Source organism: Panthera onca, chromosome B1, assembly GCF_046562875.1.
Source record: "Panthera onca isolate mPanOnc1 chromosome B1, mPanOnc1 haplotype 2, whole genome shotgun sequence".
NCBI lineage: Eukaryota > Metazoa > Chordata > Mammalia > Carnivora > Felidae > Panthera > Panthera onca.
In genome coordinates, this window is record NC_138342.1 from 1,451,271 (window position 1) to 1,475,360 (window position 24,090).

Consider the following 24,090-nt stretch of genomic DNA (forward strand, 5'->3'; position numbering starts at 1 on the left):
GAGCAGCGTCTGGCGAATCTTTAGGCTCCGCTGTCCTTACTCGCTTTACGGGCTTTCGCGTTGAACGTTGTTTTGCGAAGCACGCATCCCCCAAGCCCTCACCTGACCACTAAGCAGAAGCAGACTTCCTCCACGATCCCGTTTTCAAAACAGATCTTTTAAAAGGTTGAAAATATCTGAACATGGAGTGGATATGTGTCAAAGACGTAGTTAAGTCTAGACGGAACACTTTCCAAGGAGGGTGCGAGACGCAGGACGTGGGTCGTCTCTGAGCCATAGAGCTGGCCGAACACCGCAGAGTCCGCGCACCCCTGCCGATGCTGGCGGACCTGCGGGGTTACTGTTGGTGCCTGGCAGCGTTCACGCGCCTCTCTCTTACTAGTCTTCCACAGATGAACGTCTAAAAGTAGTGACTACATAGTACTCCCTCCAGCCCCCGCATCAGGTGACCCGAAGGTGGTTGGTTAGAGATGTCCTAGGCTAGTGGGACAGTAGAAGGGCAGAAGTCTTTCTGGATAACTTTTAATATTTTTAAGGGGAGAAAAAAGAATGGTCTAAGACATATGAATTATTCTCGGGTTGAAGATACTTTTTTTTTTTTTCAAAAAAAATTTTAATGTTTATTTTTGAGAGACAGAGCATGAGCCGGGGAGGGGCAGAGTTGAAGCTACTTCTTATGAATCCTTCATTTGTTTTACTTTTTACTTTTCCTCTTCCAAAAGACAGCAAAGCCTAAAATGATCTCAAAAGCAGATATTACAGGGGAAGAAAGTTCACAGATTGGTACCCCGCCTGAAACAAGGTGAGGCTGGACTAGGGAGGAGACAGTCGAGTTGGTGAGTCGGAGGACAGGGTTAGAGACCCCGGACCAGGAGGACTCCCTTTGCCACTGACCCGGGGGGGGGGGGGGGGCTGGGGGGGCTGGGGGGGGATGGGAACTCACGGAGGGGGCGGGGGAGGGGTCCCCCTGAACCCAAGCTGAGAGGCTTGGAGGGAGGAAGTGGAGGCTGTGCAGACAGGGCCTTCAGGACATTTTGCTGAGGAGGCAAAGATTGAGGGAGGGAGAGGAGAAGAAGGACACGAGATGAGGGGGTGGGAATGTAGGGTAGGGTGGGGGAGGGTTTGGGTTTGTTTTGTTTCAAGATGAGAGGAACTTGGGATGTTTATAGACTGTGAGGAGGAACTCAGAGGAGAAAAGAGGAGAAGAAAGAAAAGGGACTGTTGTTGTTTTTTTTAATGTTTATTTATTTTTGAGAGAGAGACAGAGCACCAGCAGGGGAGGGGCAGAGAGAGAAGGAGAGACAGAATCCGAAGAAGGCTCCAGGCTCAGAGCTGTCAGCACAGAGCCGAATGCGGGGCTCCAACCCACCCGCTGTGAGCTGAAGTCGGACACTTAACTGGCTGAGGCACCCAGGGGCCCCAAGGGACAGGAGGGTGAGGGACTGGAGATGAGGCCTGTGAAGCTGTTCTAGAAGCCCATTTTTCCTCGTGACTCCTGGGTCAATTCCTGGGCCACAAATTCTCCATATGATTTTGAATTGCTGTCCATAGTTATTTGTTTGAAAGATGTTTATGGGGGCAAAAAAAAAAAAAAGCCGTAAAAATATACAGTAGAAATGACAATGTTATCAGCTCCCAGAATACAAACCACGCACACATCAGGGTTAATTATGCACTCAGGAAGCTTTTAAAAACATGACTTTCTAGGGGCACTTCTGCATTTGAGGCTGCACTTGGGATTCAGGAAAGCAAGTGTGTTACACTTATTTCCAAGACAAAGTTTCTTTCCTCCAATAAAACTCATTTGGGGTTTTAGTGGGGCCCTTGCAGAGTCAGAAGATGAAGGGAACCCCTGAAGGAGGCTTCCCCAAGGAAACGGGGGGGGGGGGAAGCTCAGGGGACTAAGCAGCCTCGGCACACCACTGCAAGCAGCAAGGGGGTTCACCGACAGCTGTGTCTCCTTTTCTCCTTCCTGTAGGAATCTTTTTCTCCTGCTGATACTAAAAAGTATTTTAGGGGACGCCCGGGTGGTCCAGTCGGTTGAGCATCAGACTCTTGATTTCCACTCAGGTCGTGATCCCATGAGATGGAGCCCCAAATAGGGTTCCATGCTGACCGAATGGGGCTCCGTGTTGACCGTGGACCCTACCTAAGATCGTCTCTCTCTTTGCCTTTCTCCCACTTGGACACGCATGTGTGCACACACATGTACTCTCTCTCTCTCTCTCTTTCCAAGTTAATAAACTTTAAAAAATTTTTAGGGGAGCCTGGTGACTCAGTTAAGTGTCCGACTTTGGCTCAGGTCATGATCTCATGGTTCGTGAGTTCGAGCCCTGCGTCAGGCTGTCTGCTGTCAGCATGGAACCTGCCTCAGATTCTCTGTCCCCCTCTCTCTCTGCCCCTCCCCTGCTCTCTCAAAAATAAACGTTAAAAAAAAATTTTTTTTTAAGTATTTTAAGTTTTGGACAATATGTTTTTATATATGTTTTTTTTTTTTTTCAACGTTTTTTATTTATTTTTGGGACAGAGAGAGACAGAGCATGAACGGGGGAGGGGCAGAGAGAGAGGGAGACACAGAATCTGAAACAGGCTCCAGGCTCCGAGCCATCAGCCCAGAGCCTGACGCGGGGCTCGAACTCACAGACCGCGAGATCGTGACCTGGCTGAAGTCGGACGCTTAACCGACTGCGCCACCCAGGCGCCCCTGTTTTTATATATGTTTAAGCTGCAGTCTGATGTTAAAGATCATGTGTTCCTAGATGTAGTTTCCAGTAATAATGGGACTCCATTCTTCAAGCAGTGAGGGGTGGGGGCTAGGCAGGCGAGTGACATTCTCAGACATGTGTTAGAAGCCTGACTCTGCAGTAACAAAAGTGACAAAAAGGTGGCAAGAGACAGATGCAGGTAGCCTCCCGTGCACCGGGGAGAGGAGGAGTAAAGGTTCGGCTGGGTTCATGCAAGGGCAGAACCCTGGGGCCTGAGGGCCAGAGTTTGGATGACTCTCAGTTTCCAGCTGAGCAAGAAGGTGGTACTTCTTTCTGTTCTCCCTATTAATCCTTCCTGCTCAGAAGAAAGCAGAGGAGGAGGGTGGGCGGGCGGAAAGTGGTTTTGTCTTCCATCACATTGATATCATGTAACGGAGGTAAAAACTCAGTCCTCACACTCAGGAGCAAGTTGGGGTCAGGAGCTCGCCAAGATAGTTCCTTCAACTGGGGATGGGAAGGGTTTGGGTATAAGAGGGCACAGAGGAAGGGGGCAGTGAGGAGCCTGGGAGGGGGGTTGGGGTCTCATGAAGGGCCTGAAGACAGGCTGAGGAGGCAGAAGGCAATGAGGAGGCAGTTGAGAACCACTGCGAGCTGAATGGACGAGTGGCATAACATTTACATTCTGGAAAGATCCTTGTGGGGCTAGCCTGTACTAGAGGCCTGACCCGGCTAGGGACTGGGAACAGAGGAAAGGAAACAGCATGCATGGGGCCTTGCCTCCAGACGGGCCCAGATTAGACCAACGCCCAATTTGGGTGGCCATAATCCTGGCAGAAGTGTGCGGGAAGGGGCACAGGAGCAGGTCCCAGAGTGGCGCTGGGGGCTGGGGGCGCTGGTGAGTGCAGACTTCTGACCAGGGGGAAGCCAGCGTAGGAGTGCAGGAGCCCATGGGGAGAAGGCAGGCACCTGGGGTTAATTCTGGAGGCTGTGGGAGGAACAAGACCACCAGGGGTCAAGTTGGCTGCCAAGGAGACTTTGGGAGGGAGGGCTGGGATGGAGGGGGTCGTCTCCCTTGAGGGGCGCTGAGATGGAATCTGGTGGGGGGAGGGGTTCCCCAGAGGACCAGGGTCAGATCCCAGGCCCACCCCGCTCCAGTGGGTGACTTGGGGAAGGTGGGTACCTTCTCTGAGCCTCAGTTTCCTGTGTGAGATGGGCCCAGCGTGAGGACATCAAGCTCTAATTTCTGGGGCCCTCATGCAGTCAATAAAAGGTGGTAGTGATTTTAAGTCCTGGCAATATTTGGAATTTACACCCAGACCCGAAGCCCCAGCTGCATTCCTAGGAGGGATTCCCTTGTTTTCCAAAGGTGCCCTCAGGCGGACTCACCCAGGTCGAGAGGCCAGAGTGCTGCTGCCTGCTGCAGGAGGGAGGAGGAACCCAGCTTCCTTCCTGAGGTCCCCGCAGGTCCTCTCCCAGACACCCCCAAACCTGCTGGAGGGTCTCACTGAGCCATCTCCAATGTGTGCGGCTGCATGTCCGATGCAGGCACCCCAAGCTCTCCGGAAGGTCCTGTTCCGGCTACCCGGCTACCCAGCTCCCCGCTGCCAGCATTTCATCCCCCAGCTGCCTGTGCTGGGGTCACACCACTTCACACCCTCACCCTGCACAGCAGGTCCTGAGAGCAGCAGGCAAAGGCCCCGCCAGAGATATTCTGGGGACACTGAGGGCAGATCCAAGGAAGGTTTATCAAGGTGCATCCCTGGCAGCCGACGGCGGCTGCGTGGAAAGGGCATCTGGATGCGAACACCCGGTATCCACCCTAAGGCTGACCATCCCAAGGTCCCCGCACCAGGGCCGGGAGCAAAATCTGAATGCCAGCAATAAGAGCACCTGGTTGGCCGATGGTGTGTGTGTGTGTCTGTGTGTGTGTGTGGGTGTGGGTGTGGGTGTGGTTGGGGGAGGGGGTCCACCTTCATTCAACTGCAGGTGTGACTGTCCAGGGAGGCAGCTGTGAGGGTGGAGTCTCAGTGGTGGCCAGTTGCAGTGGGGAAGGATCATGGTCTGTCGGGACTCCCTGAAAACAGAAGCTGTGGGCAGGGCAGCGAAGGCTGCCAAGGTCACCAGTGGGCTTGGGCTCCCTAAGGAGGCCGAGAGGAGGGGAGACAAATATGGTGATGGAAAGAACTGGAAGCCACAGGGGTGAGGTATAAAAATCTGTATTTATATTACAAAGACAGAATGGTACAGCACAGTCCCTCCCGGTGAACAGGCTGGTGGGTGGCCCAATTCTCTCCAGTGAGGATCTTGTAACACGCTATCCTGGCCAGTGCCAGGCCACCCCGGGAAGCCCCAGACTCTGGCACAGAACCTGCCCTAGATGTGGCCCGGGGTCAGAGTTCTGTGTGCCCAGCTATGGGGAGGGGTCCCCAGGTTAGCTGATCCAGAGAGGCAGGGGGTGGGAGAGTGAGGGAAGCCTGCCTCGCTCAGCAGATGGGGATTGTCTGGGGCAGACAGGAGGGCACGGGTCCTCAGGGCCTTAGTTGGGCACACAGCCCCATCAGCCCAAGAGAGCTGGCTCGGGCCCCGGGCCTCCCAGACCCAAAATGCAAAGGTGGACCCAGAGCTCCAAGGAAGAGAAGCCTTCTTGCAGTCTTCCCAGCCAGCTGGGCCTGCACTGGGCAGTAATGGCCTGGTGTACAGGGGCCACCTCCCAGTGAGGGTGGGGACCCAAACATGAGCCTGGGACTCCAGGATCCTGGCCACCCAGTGCCACAATGGTCCACAGAGGTGTGGGAGGGCACACGGATAGAGAGTGCAGGCACCCCTGCAACCCTGTTCTGGTCCCATCTGCTTCTATAGACTCAACAGTGCTCAGTTATCCGACACGGCCTCAGCAGGGCCCCCTCTGGGTCTCTGTGGCCACCAGCAACAGCTAACCTGTGCAAAAGGCCAGAGGGAGGAGAGAATGGATGTGTAACTCCTAGCACCACACCCTGGCCCCGAGGACCACCCCCAACGTGTCTGCTGGTGGCAGGGAGGGGCCTCTGGGAGCACAGGCCCCTAGGTGGCCAGTGAGGTCAACTCCCTGGCCCAGGTGGGAACCACAGCCTGAGAAGCCACAAGCTGAGCTGCCAGAAGGTCAGCTGAGGGAGGGCCACAGTTGGTCACCTGGAGATGACCCTGCTGGCTGGGGTACTGGGGGAGCTGGTACTTTATGAATTCTGAACACAGACCGCCCCAGGGGTCTGGACTTGTGCCTCCCACAGCAGGATCTTCAACTCGCGCACTCCTGCCTCGGAGTGTGCCAGATGCTGACAAGAAGCTCTCTGTGGACGTGCTCGGGCAGACGGGAGCCACCCTAGGCACTCTAGACCCCCAGTGACACTGGAAGGAGACAGGATAGAACAGGTTCCCTCGCAACCACCAGCAAGATGTCTGGACAGTCTCCCCAGTCCCTGCGCTGTCTCCCATGAGCCTGCTCTCCACTCGCCATCCTGAGCCTCTGCAGGACAGGTTCTGTGCCAGAGCCGTTTCCAGGAACCCCTTTCTGCCTCAGTAGGCTACTCACCCTGGCGCGTCTACCAGCGTGACCGAAAATAAACACCGGCTTCCCCCCCCCACCCCAGTCTGGAAATTGGTTACAACGCACCAGAGAGGGAAGCAGACACTGCGGCGGGGCGGCCCCACAGCACACCACCCAAATATTGCTGTGTGGACAAGGGCTTCGGGAACAAAAGGCCAGGAGAAGCCTCCTAAGGCCCCGGCCTGGCTACCCAGGGCGAAGGGCTGTCCTCATCAGCTGCCTATTTCTGAAATCTGGGGCCCTCACCCCAGGCCAGGGGAGCAGGGACGGTTCACGCTGGGTACAGCTGAGAACCTATTTCTCTGGTTAGCCGGCTCTTCACCAGGCCCCAGGGCACAGCGATACTGGGGTGCTGGGTCACCAGGGGGCCAGGTGACAGAAAGCTGTGCACGATCCCCCCTGACCTGGCCCGGCAGGAAGCCAGCCGAGGCTGCTGGGAGGGGCTGCTGCCTGGGGAGGAAGCTAGGAGGGCACGTGCTGGGCAGGCCAGGGGTGCCCCTTGAGCCACAAGGGAGATGCTGGTGGTGGTGGGCGGGGCGGGGCCAGACACGGGACACAAGGCACACTTGGACGAAGGTGACATACAAGACGAGTCCCTGAGACGCTGGGTCACTCCCACCCCTCAGCAAACAAGGACACAGCAACGGCTAGGAAAATAGAGTACAAAAATCTCGTACAGGAAATTGAGGCGGCACACGCTGATGTCACTTGGCGGGGAGTCTTTAGAGCTTTTTTCTCTTTTAAAAATGTTTCTCTTTTGTTTTTGGGAAAAAGCCTCTCTCCTGGGAGCCCTGTTCTGGGCTGCTGGGCAGTGCAGCAATTTTTTTTTTTTTTTTTGCTTTTTTTCTTTCAAAGGTAGATGAGAAAGCCTCCTGAGGCCTCAGTGGCTTCAGCCTGCCGTCCCCAGCGCACTCCAGCCCCCACCAGGAGGAGAAGCCCTCTGCCCAGTGCAAACAGGGCCAGTGAGCTGGGGGGGGGGGGGGGGGGAGGGGGAGCCAGGCACAGGCCAGGGACCAGAAGTTGCCCAGATGACCCTTGAAGGCCTACCTCCCCATGATGTGTATCCTCTGGGTCCAGTGACGATGTGTGTGTGTGTGTGTGTGTGTGTGTGTGCGTGTGTGTATGCGCGTGTGGGCGTGTGTGCCTAGGCATGTGTGTGTGTACATCTGAGGGACCTAACAGAGCAGAAGCTTGGAAGGGGGGGCCTGGCCTGCCCCCAGGAGCCCAGCGCTTGCTCCTGACACCTGTGGGGTGCAAAGGCCCCTCTCCGCCCACTTGCCCCAGGGTGCTCACCCGAGTCCCGCCCTTCATGGGTCCCTCCATCCAGGCCTCAGGAGCCTGCGTGGACTGACAGACAGATGGACAGACGGACGGAGAGCCACGCCTTCCTTCCTTCCTCGGTCCACTCCTTCCTTTCTCCTGGGATCCAGGGTTGGGGTCTGAGCTCCCCGCAGTGGTCATTAAGCCCCTCACACGGTGCCCGCCGGGATTTGCAGCAATGATATTTAATACTTCTGGAATGATTAGGAATCTGAGAACAGACCGTGGGCGGCTACGCTGGGCTCCGGGATGTGGGAGCTGGGCCCCGCCTCCCTGCAGGAGTCCCTGCCCAGCTGGGAGGGGTGGGCAGCACGGTGGGCCCTGACCGGCAGGCGGCGGAGGCGGGCAGCCCAGGCGGCAGCTGGAGCTTCCAGAATGGCACAGCAGCGGGCCCGCGGAGAGGCTTTCGAGGACTGGAGGGCTGGCACGCTTGGCCGGGCAGGCAGGCGGGCCAAGGAGCTGAGGGCGCTGGGCCTACGAGAGGCCGGGGCGGCCAGGCCGCCGGCAGGGGGGCCCGTAGCCCCCGTCGCTGCAGCCGCCCCTCTGCAGGCTGTAGTGGCCCTCCACGTCACTGCTGCTGCCAACACTGTCCAGCTCACCAGGGCCAAACTCCATGCCCTCTACGTCCACTTCTGGGGAGAACAGAGACGGCAGGATCAGAAACCGAGGTGCCGGCCGGGGGGCCCCCTTCAGAGTTAGGGCCGATCTCCACCCTTCACGGAGGACGCAGAGGCTCCGGGGGCGGGGCGTGGGGGAGGGATGGGGCTCCCGGCCTCTGTGCCTCTCCCTCCACATGGCACCACTTCCGCTACCACACTCGGAGCGCTCGGACAGCGCCGGGGACACACAGCGGCCATCGTCCCCACCCAGGGGCCGCTCCCACGCCCCCACCTTGCTCCGAGTCGTCGGTGGAGACGGCGGAGCCTGTGCTGTCTGTGCGCACGCGCTCCAGGCTCTGCACCGACAGCTGCTCCAGGCGCCGCTTTAGGAAGCGGTGTTCCCGCTGCAGCTGCTCCTTGATGCTCAGCGCCCGGCGGTCCTGCTCCTCCAGTTTCTAGGGGCGGGGGCGGGGGGGGGGGGGCGAGGGGAGCCGTGAGCTGCGGGGATGGGGGGACCGGGGACCATCCCCTACCAGGAACTGGGGTGCAGGGGCGGGTTCTCATCCCACACCCCACCCCCACCCCCGCCTGGCCAGGGGCCACAGGGTACCCAGTGCCCATGGGGCCCAAAGACCCAATGAGCCCCCTCCTCACCCCTCCAGGCCCGTTCTCTGTGTGTGCTGACTGGCTCCAGACCCACAGCCACTAGACACCTTGGCCGAGCCAAGTCACCCGTGGGCCCTGGGCTAGCACCACCTCCTGGAGGACAGCCCGCCCTCAGCAGTCTTGCCCCGCTGTCCCCCATACTCCTCACATCCGCTCACCCCCTGCCTGCCCTCTTCCCTCTCCATACCTTCCCTGCTGGAGCTGTTGCTGCTCTGTGAGGCCCCAGGGCACTGACTCTACCTCTCTCAAAGCTCCAGCCCCGCTGCCTGTGCTGGCCTGGGAGCTTTGAGGATCTCTTGAGGACACTGAGACCCACCCTGGTTTGCCCAAGTGTCCCAAGACCCACCCCCCAACAACCAGCAGGTCTGTCTCGAGGCCTTGGGGGCCTACCCCAGGAGACCAACCCCACCCTCTACCCAGAACCTCCCAACCCCTGGGCTGCCGGCTTCCTATCCCGCCCTTCCTGGCCCCACGTCTCCTTCTAGCTGCTGCCCCTTCACAGCCCAGGGCCCCCGAGGACCACACCTCCCCCAGCCTGGCATGGCTACCTCCTACCCACCCCCCCGCCTCCCAATAAAACCCAGCACGTGCCTGTGACCACCTCAACCTTCAGCATCCCCCGTGGCCAAGCACCGCCCACCTACCACCAGAGACCCCCAGGGGTCCCCGATGTGCACCTGCTAGGCGGCTCCCCTCAGGCCCCCTGGTCACTCCCCCAGGGTGCACGGGACAGGATGGGGTCAGACCAGGGGCAGCAGCGGGGGCACCGTCCTACTTACCTTGATGTGCATCTTGGCACGCTTCAGGAGGCTCAGCGTGGTGTGGCGGGTGCTGTCAGGGCCCAGGGGCACCAGCTGCTTGAGCTGCTCCAGATAGAGCCTGAGCTTGGCTCGTCTGAAAGAGGAGAGACAGAACAGTCAGGCCAGAGTGGCACAGCCGACGGGGACAATGGCAATGGCAGCAGAGAGGCCTGGGAGGTCTGAGGGCACAAGAGGCAGCCAGCCAGACTCCTGCACGGACCTGCTGAGGGTCCAGGGCTCCCCTCCCAGCCTGGCTGGCAGCTTCCCCGGAGTAACCAGACACCTGCCTTCTGGATGCCCCAACAGAGGAGGAGAGCCTATGGCCAGGGCCCATGCAGCCAGCCCACCACAGCCCTCAGGGCCTCAGAAAGCCACCACCAGGCACCGCCTTCAGAGCCCTGGCTCACCCTGCTGTCACCATCCTCCACAGTGGATCCAGGAGGTCAGGGGACGACCGGGGACAGCAGGGTTAGGGTCCTGGTCAGACTGCTCCCAGAGGTCCAAGGGGGCCCGAGACAAGATTGGCATTCCACCTTGCCAAGTTCAGGGTGGTCTCTGGTCATGTCACCACAGAAACACAAGTCTATTGGGGTCATGGAGGGCTGAGGACCAGACCCTCCACCCCAAATTTGGTTTCCCTTAGAAGAAACAGCTTCATTCCAGATTTCGTCCCTGTGTTCAGGCAGATGAAGGCAGAGTTCCACAAAACTGTACTCCTAAGAGCCAGTGGCACTGTTGACATAGGGGTCTCAGGTTGGGGGCAGGGGGGGCGGTTGGCCTGGATCCACCTTGCAGAAACACGGCCTTCCTGGCTCATCTCATCTGGGGAGGGCAGGCTGGCAGAGACTAAGGTGACTACAGTGCATCCTAAAGGACGCTGTGGCCACCACGATGGCCTGGGGCCATTGCCCCATCCACGTGACGGCCCCTCCTCAGTACGTGCAGGGCGCCAGAGCCCCAACACGCTGTCCAGCCGCGATGCTCTGCTGGGGCTCCGCTCTGAAAGGAGGGCCCTTGAGGGCGAGGGGTAGGAATTCTTTGTGAGACAGCCTGTCGCCCGACTGCCCAATCACCACAGCCAGCACATGCCCCTTCCCTCAAAGTGCCAACCGTGGCCGTCTCTTATTTTCACCTCTATCCCCTATGTGCCACAGCCTTGCTTAGCCTTAGAGAGCCCGGGAGGAAAGTGGGCAGTGATGGCCACTTCTGAGGGGCATCCAAGGCCTGGGGAGAGAGGGGGCAGCTGGGTGCAGGGCAGGACCCCCTCTGTAGAACAGCAACTAACAGCCCCGCCCTGTAGGAGGAAGGCTGGCTGCACATGGACCCCCTGGCCCTACGTCTGCCACCCGTGTCCACACAGCACCCCCACTGAGAGGGCACCTCCCCACCCCGCACCCCAGCCCACAGCACCCCAGCACCTAGGTGGGCCAGGTGGGCCTGAGTTAGGAAGAACTTCCAGGACACAGGACTGATTCCGTGCTCTGCCACGAGGTCACACGGGGCCAGGACCTGAGCAGCCCAGGCACCAGGGCCCTACGTATGGAGCAGCCCATGCTCTGCCTGGAGGCTGGAGGACCTTCAGAGATAAGCGCCCACCTCCATGCAGACACAGGGCTGGGGAAGGGGGCATGCACGACCCCCTGGAGTCCGGGAACCTCCGCTCCCTCACCTCCAAGTGGGCGGAGCATCCCCTCTGCCCTGCTGAAAACGGGGCCAGGAACACAGGGGCAGGCTGCACACCACACTCTGTGCTCAAGGAGGGGTCGGCAATGAGAGCGTCACCCTCTCCCCCGGGGCCCTCCTGTCCTGCCATCCGTGCTAAGTTCACAAGTGGGGTCCCCTCGTCCACCTACTCTAGAGCAAATGTCAATTCTTACAATCTGCTGCTTAATTACATAAGCAGCACGTGATCTTTGTGCAAAATCAGAAACTGCCGATCAGCAGAAAAGTAGCCCAGATTCCACCACCCAGAGACGACCATACCATCCTCTCAATGTGCTCTACGTTCCTGCGTCACAAACGCTCAGTGACAACATCAGCGTACGGAACCACGTGTGTGACAGGTCACCCAATATTGTTTAAAAAAATAAAACAGCAGACGCACACAAGAGACTCAACAGGACACAATGAAGAGCAGGAGGCATGCGTCTCCAGGTGATGCGGTTGGCAACGTTTATTTCTTTGGCTTTACGGTTTGTGTTTTTTAGTTATTTGTTTTTATATTTTCCAAGTTTTCTATGCTAAAAAAAAAACAAAAAAACACCACATATTACTTTTACAATCAGAAAGAGACATTTGTACAAGAAAGAAAAAACACAGCCGAAAGACGAACAACAGTGGAAAAGTATCTGTGATACACATAAAAGACAAATGGTTAGTATCCGTGACATTTTGAGCTCATACACGTCAAAAACAAGGAGAGGAGTATCTTAATGTGGAAAACGGGCAAAGGACGCAAACAGGCAAGTTGCAGAGCACAGACTGCTAAGCTAGCACAAAACCGAGTGGGTCTCCCAGCACTCTAGGAACTGAGGACCAAGCAGGGCGGGCGGGCGGGCGGGCGTCTGGGCCAGACTGGAAAGGACCGGCTGGCTCTCAGGCGGCGCACGGGCCCATCTGCGCTTTGTTCAGGGAGAGCGAACAGGGACGACAGCGCTGAGGGCCGCTGCGGCGACCCAAAGCCTTGACCGACACCTGCACTTGTAGGATCCGGGTCCCACCGGGCTGCCCCCCACGGATGCAAAGATGCACGTTTACCGACGCTCGCTGTGGCCCGGCCTGCGTCAACCAGAGGGCCGCCCCTAACAGCGCAGGCAGCACGCGTGCCCGTGCGGGCGCTGGGACCAGGAGCGGAGGGGAGCGCACGACACAGGTGGACACTCACGTGGTGTCCGGTGAAAGGTCGGGTTAGAAAGAGCAGATGACAAGGTCCCATTCTTATCCAAGTTAGTATCCGTGCAGAGGAGGAGGGAGCAGGTGCGGCCTCCCAGCCGCCTGGGATGGCTGACTCTGAGGGGGGAGCCGGGGAGGCCCACGGGCGTCTGCGAGCAACGTGGATGGACTGCTTTAGAAATCCCAAAGCAGAGGCTCCTCAAGAGACAAGGAGAGCCCGCTGGACCACAGCCGTGCAACGTTTACCACTGGACAGCGCGCCCACCCAGCTCCAGAGGAGCGCTGGGCCGGGAGGGCAGCCTCGGCGGGGTGGGAACCGGCGCCGGCCGTGGGGCCCCGGGCAGGAACCCCATGCCCCACCCCTGCGGGGAGCGGGCTGCCCCATGACCTCTCTGGAGCTGGAAGGGGTGCCGGGGCCCTGCAGCCCTCCTCTGGGGCTGCCACAGCGCCGCAGGCCCTCTGCCAGTGCCCCGTGGCTGTCCCCGGCATTCCTGGGAGCTTTGAAAATTCACCACTTCCTGAAGGAACCCTGTGTGGATTCTGGGGCCAGAACCCGCCTCTGGGAATCACTGCAGTCTGTTAACAGCAGCTCCGTCTCTGGCAGCCGGCCACGGCCTGGCTCTTGACCCAGGCCCTTGCCCGCTTCCCACCACAAGACCCTGCTCCTCAGAGGAAGACCCAGGGCTCCCCTGCCGCATCCCCCGGCACCCGAGGGGCAGGGACCCAGCTCCGCAGGGCCACGCTCTGGGCCACCCCAGGCCCGGCAGTCCGAGAAGAGGCAGCATGGAGAGGCACCAAACTGTGGCGCCCTCAGCAGGTGTGACGGGAAGCAAGGGTGCCCCGTTCTCCCCTCACGTGCTCCCGCACCTTCCAGTCGTGGGGTTTCTAGAGACGGTGAGCCACTGTGTCACGCAGACATGGCATGGCAGCCCCTGCAGAGGGTCCCCCACCCCTCCACACACAAAACCTAAATCCTGGAGCTGAGCCGGTGGCGGGGGGGGGGGGGGTCATCCTGCCAAGAAACATCTGACTTCCACGACCCCCAGGCCTGGGGTCAGGAGCAGAACACTAGAGCAGCGTTCCACAAGAGAAGAAGGGAGGACGGGGAAGGAACGGGCAGGGCGGGCCTCAGCTTGACCGGGCTGGCTCGGAGAACACGCCGGGGGATGCCCCACAGGCCCAATGTAGGCACGCCTCCAGGGAGGGCAACGTGCGGAGCCGGTGACCCAGCCAGCTGCTCCGTTCCTGCCCGTGGCCAGCAGCCAGGAGCATCCAGCATCGGCACAGGTACAGCCGTGACCCGGGGCCCGACCAGGTCCCAAGCTCCAAGACTGTGGGCGCCTCATGGCCAGCCAGGAACACACGCCCCGCATCGGGATGGGGCAGTGTATGCAGACCTCAGGCCACCTGTCTGTCCTGCTTCCGTGTCTGGAAAGAGCCCCCCGCGGCCCAGCCTAGGGGCAGGCTTTGGGAGAAGGGGACTGAGGCCGTGGCCAAGACCAAGGGGCAGTTGTAGGGGTCAAGGCTAGCAACGTGTCCTCCCCCACAGGCAGCCATGCCCTTGCCACCCATACTCCCTTAGTGTCATCCCCTCTGTCTGAACTGAGGGGCTGTTTTTCCAGACACCACCCCCAGGAAGCCTTTTCTAGAGCATCCCCACGTGCCTGTCCGGGCTCCTGTCCCAGTGAGGCTGGCCATGTCTTCCAGCCTGGGAGGAACCCCAGGGCCCCCACACCTGCCCCACCTCCACGGTCTCTTGGGAACCCCTCAATCACACAGGACCAGTCCAGGAAGTACGGTTCCTCCAAAGAACACAGCGTCCTGTCCCCACCCAGCGCCCACCCAGCCGAGGGCTGGATCCCAGGGGAGAGGAAGCTGGCGCTGCTGTGGGCGTCCCCGGAGGGGGAGGGGGGCACAGAAAACTGGCTATGCTCCAAGCTTTCCCAGGGCGGGCTGGAGTTTTTACCTTGTACGCTACCCACTACCCTTGTACACCCCCACTACCGCCCAATACTGACCCAAGAAGGAAGGAAAGAACTGGCCCATTTCACAGATGGGAGCGAAGGTCAGGAAGAAGCTACCACAAGGCATCCCAGGACCCACCCACAGCTGCACCACCCTGCTAAGACCAGCTGCAAGGCCACCTGTCGGCAGGGCCTAGGCGGCCTGTGTCTCGTCCCTTCGTCAGAGAAGGTGCAGGGTCGTGGAGCCCCCGAGGGCACGACAAGGGCTGTAGCACCCAGGCTAGGGGCACCTGGGAGGGCGCTGGGGCCGACCTGGGCCGGCTGTACTGCCCCTTCCCCACTTCTCACCCCAAGCCCTCCCACTCCTCGGAGAACCCAGAGCAGACTGGGCCCTGCAGCTGGCAGGTGGGTGTCCCGGGATCCAGCCTGGGCCCGGAGCTTTCCCTCAGGCCCACATGGCCAGAGCCCGGCTGCCCTTCCCACTGCCCCCAGATAAGACCAGTGGGAGCTCCTTGGAAGGCACACCCCACAGTGCAAGGGACCCTAAACTAAGGAACCCCAGACTGAGAGGGCTGAACCCTCCTGGCTGGAGGCCAGTGTCCTGAGAGCTCAAAAGCTGCTCCCAAAGGCAGCAAATGCCCCGAATTAGATGAATCTTCTCCTCCAGGGACCTGGCCCTGACTGCCACATAGCACGGGGGGCCTGTCCCTAGCCACTCACCCCCACCTGAGCTCTCATGAGCAGGGCACAGGCCCCGGTCTCTGCCTGCTGGCATGGGAGTGCCCGAGACCGGAGCCTGACTCCTCCTTCAAGATTGACCCTTCCCAAGCAAGGGCACGGCCTGGCAGGGCAGGTGGCCACACCCAGGGCACAGCAGGTGGATGTGGGTGCGGCCACAGCATCCCTTCAGCAGAAGGATAGGTAGGACATGTCAGGTGGCCAACGTGGGGCCTGGGGGGGGAGGGACAGGGGATCACTTACCTGTGCTTTTCTAGTTCATTGTGTGAGGACCTGTTTAGAGAGACAGAAAGACAGAGCTCACTCTGCTGACCACCAAAGCACAAGAATGACAGCTCTACTCAGGGACTCAAGGAACCTGCAAGATGGTGGCAGGGAGGGTGTGGGTCCCAGGACGGCTCGGGATGGGGAGTGCTGGGCAGGTGAGCACTGCTGACCAAAGGCTGGGGGAACCTCACACTGAGTGACAAGGACAGGAGACACAGAAGTGCAGTCACGTCCAGAGGTGCCTAGGACTGCCTGACTTACTTAGTGAGACATGTGGGGACTCTTGCCAGCAGGAAGGTCCAGGACCCCTTCCAGAAGGTTCTAGGACTGACCCACCCTGTGTTCCCAAGGTCTACCAGGCACTAAGCCACCAGCCTTCTCCACCCCACACTCCCGGAGGCCAGCAGTGTCTCTGGAGCCACAGGAGCTGTCACAGGGACCCAGCTGCAGGTGAGCACAGAGGCCAGGACTTCAGGACGCAGGGTGGTGCTGTCCTGACAACCCCAGCCATAGCAACATCCTCACCGTGTTGGGCTCTCCCACCTGCAAGATCACAGCTCACACCAGCGGGGACATCGAGGGACAGAGCAGACCCAGCCCAAGAGCCCTCAGCCCAGGGCTCTGATACCTGGATGCTTCCTGGCCCAGTGGGCAGGAGGAACACTGAGGCTGGCCCTTCTGCTTCCCTCTGGGGCCACGGTCTCGGCCTCTCTGGGAACAGCGGCCCCATCTGCTGCTCAAGCCTTGCCCATCTGGCCCATTCAGACAGGGGTACAGAGTCCTGAGCACTCCAGTGGGCAGTGCCACCACATCTGCCCTGCAGAGCAGCAACGCAGCAGGGCCAATCTCCCCGTTCTAGATCATTCTCCCAGTCCAGGCGGGGACCCCATGGACAGCCAGGACTCCGAGGCCTGCCAGGCTACCTCCCACGTGAGCAGAGGGCTCCGGCCACCTCGGGGCACACCCAGATTGGATGCCGTGTCCCCCACCCCTCACTCCTTCCTGGAGCTTCTGCTGACCTCTGCCTGCCCGCCCTCACTCTCCCGCTCCAGGAACTCTGGATTAGATGTCTCCCGTCCCCACCCCACGAGCTGGAGCGCCTGCCCAGCCTTCGTGCCTCTGCTATCCACCATGGTTCACGGCCCCATCAGAGCCAACTGGGGCCTCCCCTCTGCAGCTTGAGGAGAGCCTCCAGACCTGGGTTCTGGGGGGCTCAAGGGCCTGCTGGTCACAAGGGTTGGGCAAGGAGCTTTGGAACCCCTGTCAGGGCTGGCCAGGACCAGGAGGGAGGAGAGCGGTCAGGCTCCTCGAGGCCTGAACAACAGCCCGCCAGCGTGGGTCTGCCCACGTGTGAAGGATATAAGGGTCAGGGAGTGTCCTTCAGCGTAGAGCAACCGGCCCGGCCACCCCCTCACAGTCTGGGCCGGACCCCATCCTGGAGACAGAGGAACACTCCTTGGCTAGCCGGGAGTAGGGAGAGAGGCCCAGAGCCCCGCCTGGGGCTCCTCCCAGACACCTGTGCTAGCCTCCTGGGGGGTTTGTAACATGGGTCCAGGAATGCCCTGTCTTAGGCATGCTTCGTACTGGGGCCAGGGGTGGGGGTGGACCCGCGGCTGGAGCTTTACTAAGCACGTTCCTGGCATCACCGGTTCACACCCCACATCAACGCCTCCAGGTAGATACTCCTCTACCCACGTCCTTGTAAGACCTGAGCCTCAGCGGGCTGGCTCTAGGCCTCTTGCTGAACCATTGTTCCCAGGAGCCCTTCCTGGGGCTCTGGCAATTGTGGGGCCTCCCCACACATGTCACCCTCCTGCCCCACTATTCACCCCTCACCCCGGTCCCAGCCGTGCCCATCCTTTTCCCTCATCTTGGTGGGACACAGAAGCCTTGCAGGCTGGGACTGCCCTGCCAAGTCAGGGTCCCGAACCCTCTGGGCCCTGCTCTGCCTTAGGCCCTGGTCTGGGTTGGCTGAGGCCCAGCTGGGCCAGGACAGCCTGGAGGGACCATCACTGTGAGCCGTAGGGGCCTCAGACACTGGGAGCGGCAGGCTCTGCCCAGAGGAGCAGCAGGGAGGTGCAACGCAGCCCAGGAGACCCTCTCATTCCCTTCCCAGTGAGCTCAAGATCTCCATCCTGCAGAATGTAGAAGGCCAGGACCCCACTGCAGAACGGGAGTCCCAGAGACGGGACAGGGGGCCGGGCAAGTAATTCAACTGGTCTATGCCTCAGTTTCCTCAGCCTTAAAATGGGGATAAAAATAACACCTCCTTCACGGGTTGGGTGAATATTAGCACCTACGTGAACCACTCCGTACATAAAGGGCCCTCTTCAGAGAATCTTAGAATTCTGGTGATCGCTTTTGGGTACCCCATGGGAGTCCAAGGTCACGTCACGGAGTTCTCCAGGGGTGCCATGGCACTGGGGGCAATGAGAGCCAACAGCACGGGCCTGGCTAGCTCCCTGAGGAGGTGTGAGGCAGTGGTGCCCCCCCCTTCACGTATCCCTTCCCAAACTGCCCTCAGCAGGGGACCAGGGGCCGGGACTCAGAGGCTCGTCCAGCCAGGGCAGATGGAGACTCCACCGATTCCTTGCCAGGCCCGGGGCGCCAGGACGTCACAGGAGATGGGTCCCTGTGCCAGCCTTTCTGTTTCCCAAGAACAGGCAGGCCACAGGAATGAGCCTCATCCTCTGCCAAGGGGCCCCCAAGCCCCCTGCAAGAGCAGCTCCCAGCGTGGTGACATGGTCCAGAGCCAAAGTGGGCCCCCAGACAGTGCCAGGTGTGCTGTGGTCCTGTGGCAGCGGGGAGAGGGGAACCCCGTGGGAGCCCTAGCTCAGGGTCCCCATGCCCCTGCAGGGATGTGTACCCCGGCTTTGCGCTTCACAGCCCGGGAACGAGGCCAGGGGAGGGGGTGGGGATCGCTGGCACCCGGAGGGCTGCTGCACGGCGGCCCGCACCTCTTCCAGCTCCCCTTAAAAAAGGCCTCCTGTCCCAAAGAAAGGAACCCTACACTTGTCGCTGCACTTTCACTTATGTCAGGAGAGGGGCAGAAGCGGTGGGACGGGTGGGGGCCCAGGCAAGGCCTCCGGGCGCCCTCTTTGTCCAGGCCCCCGGGGGTAGGGGTCCTCAGCCCAGCCGCAGGAGAGGTGCGGCCCACCCACCCGCGGCAAGCAGAGGTCAGGGCGAGCGGTCCCACGCTGCTCTGCACCGAGCCTCAGTTTCCCTGGACTCACGGGGGCACCGGCCAGCGCCCAATGACAACTTTTTTCCTGCCCGGAAAAGTCCAGAACAACTTGGGAGCGGGGAGCGGCTGCGGGAAGAGACCCCGAGCGGCTGGCGCTGTACGCGTGGCACTGTTTACGCGAGAGGCCGAGGAGGCGCGGCCCGCGGGAAGATGGCGACGGCGCGGGCGGGGCCGGCCGGGCGGGGCTGCGGCCGCGGCCCCGGCGCGCCTCCTCCTCCAGGCTGGCCGCCGGGGCGCGCGGCCGCGGCCGGGCTGCGGACCGGGGGTCGGGGCCGCGGGAGGGCGCTTCGGGGCGGGGGGGGGGGGGCGACCCCGGGCGCCGGGCCGGGCGGGGGGCGGCCGCGCGGGGGCTGGGGGGGCGGTACCTGTTGTTCGGGGCCTTGCGCACCAGGCCGGCCGCCTTTGTCTTCTTCCTGGCGAAGTCGCCGTCGAAGGGCAGCACCGAGGCGTAGCCGTGCTCGGCCTCTGCGGACAGACGGCGCGGTCAGCGGGCCCCCGCCCCGGCCCCGGCCCCGCCGCCGCCGCCCGCCCGCCCGCGGCCCGGCGCACAAAGGGGCGCGGGCGCTACCTCGGTCCCTGCGCTCCAGGTACTCGGCCGCCTCCAGCAGGATCAGCAGGGAATTTAGCTCCATCCTCCTGCCCGCCCGCGCGCTCCGGGACGGCGGCGGCCGCTGCCCGGCCCTCTCCGGCCGGCTCCGCTAGCCGCCCGCCCCGCGCGCCCGGCGGCCCCACTTCCCCGACTCCCGCGGACTCCCAGCGCGCTCGGCCGCCACCCTCCGCCTCGGGCCCTCAAATTGACACATAAGGCGAGCGGCGGCCGACGCAGCCAATGGGGGCCGGCGCTCCGGGTCCGGGGGCGGGCGCTAGGCCGGGCCGGGGCCAATGGGAGCTGGCCGAACGCCTCGGGCCGGGCCGAGAATGTTGACAGATGCGAAGCTCGGTTCCGATAGGCCCGCCGCGGTAGTAACAATTTAGAAGCCCAAGCTTAGCAACAGCACGTGGTGGCCCGGCCCCCGCGCTCGCTGACTGGCGGCCGGCGTGCATGATAAGTAGGCGCCGTGCGCCGATTGGCCCAGAACGGTCTATGTAAAATAGGGACCGCGGACCAATGGCCGGCTGCGGGGCGCGCGGCCAATGAGGGCGCCGCGGCCGGACGCGTTGCCGGGAGGAAGCTGAGCGCGGTGGCACCGCAAGCCACCGGACCAGCGCCCCTGGGCTGGTCAGCGTGCGGGAGGTGTCGCGTGCGCCTGGCCTGTCCGCCGGGTCTGCACGTCGTGTGCAGGAACCTGTTGCCCTGGAACGGCCACAGCACTGGCTCCGCGGGAGCACGGGACCTCGTGCTCTCTTCGGGGGTGTCTTATGGGCTGCAAAGCGACATCCCTTCCTGCCGGACACAGAGTGACCCCAGGAAAGACCGGAGCTTGGAGGAGGGACGTAGAGGGTCAGAGCCCAAGAGTCAGATCTTGAGCCACATCTCAACGGGCAGAGACCCAGAGAGGGAGGGCCCCTCAGAGCTGCCCAGTGGACCCCAGGCCTGAAGGAAGGGGCAGAGATCTGCTGCCACGGTCCCGAGGGTTTCCCAAGAGTGGAGGGCTGCGTGCTCGTGTCTGGTCTGAAGAGTGGAGACATTCCAAGACTTTGCAAGGAAGCGCTTTCTAGGGAAGAGAGTTGCCCTCCTTGGGAGAGGAGCGAGCCCCTCATCAACTCCTGGCACTTGGGTGGCCCTAGTGGCCCCTGACCCTAAACTGATTCCGTGGGAGCAGGGACTGGCAGCCTGGGGGCATCCCCAGACTGGCCTCAGTTCCCTTTGGTCTTCCTTCTCACTGGTTGTTGAGACTCGTGGCCTGGCAACTCCTGAGGAGGGGCCCAGCAGGCTGGAGAGTGTGGGGATAAGGTGGCTGGACCCCTGCCCTGACCCTGCCCAAACCTCTAAAGGGGGCATTGCTACTGCCAACGAAACAGAACAAAAACTATAAAAATCTCAGTACTTTCCATCCTAGGATCTATTGGATGTTTTATACACCATTTCCTTGTGCATTTCTGAATCCCCGATTTGTGGTTAAGGGAACTGGGAATCCTGAGGTTTAGGGACTGCCTAGTGTCTCCTGGAAATCCCAGTAGCATTGATATTGGTGCTCCCACAAATGTGACCCAGGCCTGGTGACACAGGAGCAGGAAGACCAAGCCACCTCCTGACCTAACGCTATTTGCTGGGGGTGGGAGCCCAGCTGTGTGATCTGAGAAATGGGGTTAGGGGTGTGTTGCCCTCCCTACAAGACCCCAGCAGAGCTCAGCAGGACCCAGCCGGGCACTTGAAACCTGCCATTAGACAGCCCTGCATGGGCTGTCTTGATGTTAACCCCAGCCTTTCCTGCTCATGCCCCACAATTACCCCAGAACCAGGGCACAGCCCCTAAGAGCTGTGCAGGACAAAGGAGAGTGCCCAACTCTGGGGAGGGGCAGATGCAGTCAGAGTTGGGGGGCCTAGGAGGTAGAACCCCAGGCTTACCACCTGGTGGCTGGTATTTTGCAGAGTCCCTTCATCCCTGCTATGTGAAGAGTAGGTTGCTGGCCCCAGTCCTAAAGCCGGCACCTTGCCTAGGGTGAGTGCACCTGCCGGATGCCCACCCTACTAACTGCCGTGGGGCACGAGGGCTGCTCTGTTCCACAGCCGGCTGGGCAAAGGGCCAGGTGTGACTGTGGGAACCATGTGCATACGGCATCCCAGTCTGAGAGGAGAGGGGTGGCCCCACCTTGCAGCTGAGCTGTTTCAGGGACCCCTCTCCTAGCAACACCCAGGACCAGGCACTTCCCAGTGGCTCCACACCGCCTGTGATGGTGGGTGGCACCTCAGTGCACATAGGGTGGGGGGAGTGAGGGGAGAAGTGGCCCATGAACTAGGGGCAGGAGGGCTAGGACCTGGCATGGGCAGAGGTATCACAACCCAGGCCTAGGGGCCAACCAGCTCACATGCCCTCTGCTCCAGATCTGCGGGCCCCAAGGGCAGGACAGATCCAGAATGTCTGTGCGCCCATCTTTGCCCGGCTCAGGTGCAGGATCCAGCCCTGAGCTACCCTGAGCGCACAGCAGAACGCAAAGCCTTGCTTGTGTGTTTAAGTCTTGGGTGTGACATTAACTTTGAGTGACTGCTCAGTGCTGGAATCTGCCCCTCTCCCAAGTCTCAGAGGCAGGAGAGGCTCTAGAGTTTTGTTGACTCCTGCAAGGAGACCCCAGACTCTGCCCTGAGAATGTGGGGTGTGGGGGCGGAGGAGGATGCTGCAGGCTAGGAAGGTTGCCTGGAGGAGGTGGCTTTGGCTAGGCCTCTGAGGAGATTAGTGCCTCCAGGACACTGGGTCATGGGGGTGGCATGGGGCAGGCACCTTGGGTCCTGCCCACCTTCCCCCAGCTCCCACTGCAGAGTCCAGGGAACAGGAAGAGCCAGGAATGGCTGGGAAGCCGCCCCCCTCCATGGTGCTATCAGCCCCCAGCCCCAACCCTGGTGGTTTGAGATGTCCAGCTCTAAGTAGGATGCCTGTTTCCCCATCCCAGACCTAGCTGGGATGTGGTTTGCCTTGCCTGCAGTCCCTGCTGAGCTGGGACCCTCCCTGGCCCCTCCTCACCCCTGCAGGCAGCAATGCGGTCGCCCCCCTGCCCTGGCAGCCCAACCTCACTGGGAGAGCAGGTGGTGGGATGGGTCGCCCTCTGGTGGCCATCAGGGTCTGCAGCAGGGACCCTGGAGGGGGCGCAGTCCTGGGCCCCAGAAGGGGAGCACACCTCCAACCCTACTCCTCCCATTTGGCCTCCTGGGATTATATTGTTCATCACCTTCCCCAGCAGCCGGAACACCAAGGCCACACAGCTGGTGTGGGGGGCTGCCCGCCTGCGTGTCCAGGGGAGGAGGGCCAGGCCTGAGGGCAGGCTGGCTGTCCCTGGGCACGTTGTGGGGACGGATGAGCCACAAGTGGGGGCAAGCAGCAGGGCACCTCCAGAGGCCAGGGGTGGGTGTAGGGGTGGGAGGTGGGAGCACTGGATGAGCTGAGCCCACTGTGGGAGGGGCAGGACCAGGTGGGGTGCATCCCTCGTCCCCACCCCCATGCCACCTCCCAGAGTGAGTACAGAGAGCTTTGGGTGCTCCACCCCAGGCCCTCCATCCTCTGCCTTGGTGGCCTGCAGGCTGCAGGTCCTGAGTACCTGTGGGGCCCAGCCAGACCTAGGACCCCCACCTGTTACCAGAAGCATGGGGTGGAGGCGTTGGGGCACACGGAAGGCCTTCTCCCCAGGGCCTGTGCGTAGCCAGAGAGAGGGGAGATGGGCAAGCCAGACCCAGGTGCACCAGGCTCCTGCAGCTCCCCAGCCTTCCCTGATGCCAGACAGGGGTGTGCCGTGAACGTTCAGATGCCGGTGGAGCCCCTGTCTCCACACCTGCCCCAGAAGGCGCTCTCCAGGCAGAGCCAGCTGGGACTGTCACAGCACCCTCTGCTTCCGCCTCTCGTGTGACCCTCCTAGAAGCTAACAGCGTCTGCCAACTTCTGTAAGCCTCAGTTTCTCCATCTATGACACCGGGATCCTGCCCCCTCGGGGGATTGTCAAGGGGAGTAGAGGGGACAGCGCTCAGAAAACGGTAACAGGAAGGACATAATGATGGTGACACAGGGGAACTGGGGGGCTCAGGAAGGCTAGCCTGCTCCAGGCCCAAGCCCGCTTGCAAGGGCTGCCTCCAAATCTGGAGCTCTTGTCTCTCTCTCTACCTGTCCCTGTCCCCAAGGTCTCCTAGTCTTGAGCCCCTACTGTGGGTGGGCAGCAGACTATTCCTTCTAGAACCTTCCTGAGTGGGAAACTCGGTGTTGGGCTAATCCACTTCCCATCCCCAGGTCTTGGCTCTGCCCTTGGGGTGTGGATAGCTCTGTCGAAGGGTAGGGTGACCCCACGTCCCCGGTTTAGCACGGAAAGTCTCATGACTCAGGACTCTCATTCCTGAACAAACGGTACAAGTAGTCACTCTTACTGGAGGCTCCCATGGCCCCAGAACCCTCCTCCAGGGCAGCTCAGGGTAGGGATGCACAAGGGCAGGCCAAATCTGGCTTGGTGGGCTTCCTGGCTCCAGGCCACACCCAGAGCTCTCCCTGTCTCCCTGGGACCCAGGCCTCTCCCTCAGGAGCGCAGCTCTGTCTGTGCCAAGGGTGGGCAGACCCTCTTCCCTGGGTCTCCATGCCTCCCAGCCTGACCTGGTGGATAAGGAGGGCCACCATGTTTTAGTCTGGAAGGTGACAACTGTGGGCCTGTTGAGGAGAGGAAGGGGGACCCTGCAGTGT

General features: G+C 61.1%; 1 protein-coding gene across 2 annotated transcripts; it reads right to left on the bottom strand.

Moving 5' to 3' along the window:
• Nucleotides 1-4,905: 4,905 nt before the first annotated feature.
• MXD4 (MAX dimerization protein 4) lies at nt 4,906-19,580 on the bottom strand. 2 transcript variants are annotated; one of them, XM_060655551.3, is made up of 6 exons: nt 19,347-19,579; nt 19,144-19,243; nt 15,511-15,540; nt 9,653-9,767; nt 8,500-8,662; nt 4,906-8,240 (listed from the first exon to the last, which is right to left on the bottom strand). In XM_060655551.3, exons 1-6 carry the CDS (start codon nt 19,408-19,410, stop codon nt 8,083-8,085), a joined length of 630 nt encoding a protein of 209 aa, XP_060511534.1. In that variant the 5' UTR covers nt 19,411-19,579; the 3' UTR covers nt 4,906-8,082. The 2 variants fall into 2 exon arrangements, with proteins under 2 accessions (XP_060511534.1, XP_060511535.1); XM_060655552.3 differs by lacking the exon at nt 15,511-15,540 and having other exon boundaries at nt 19,347-19,580.
• Nucleotides 19,581-24,090: the final 4,510 nt, after the last annotated feature.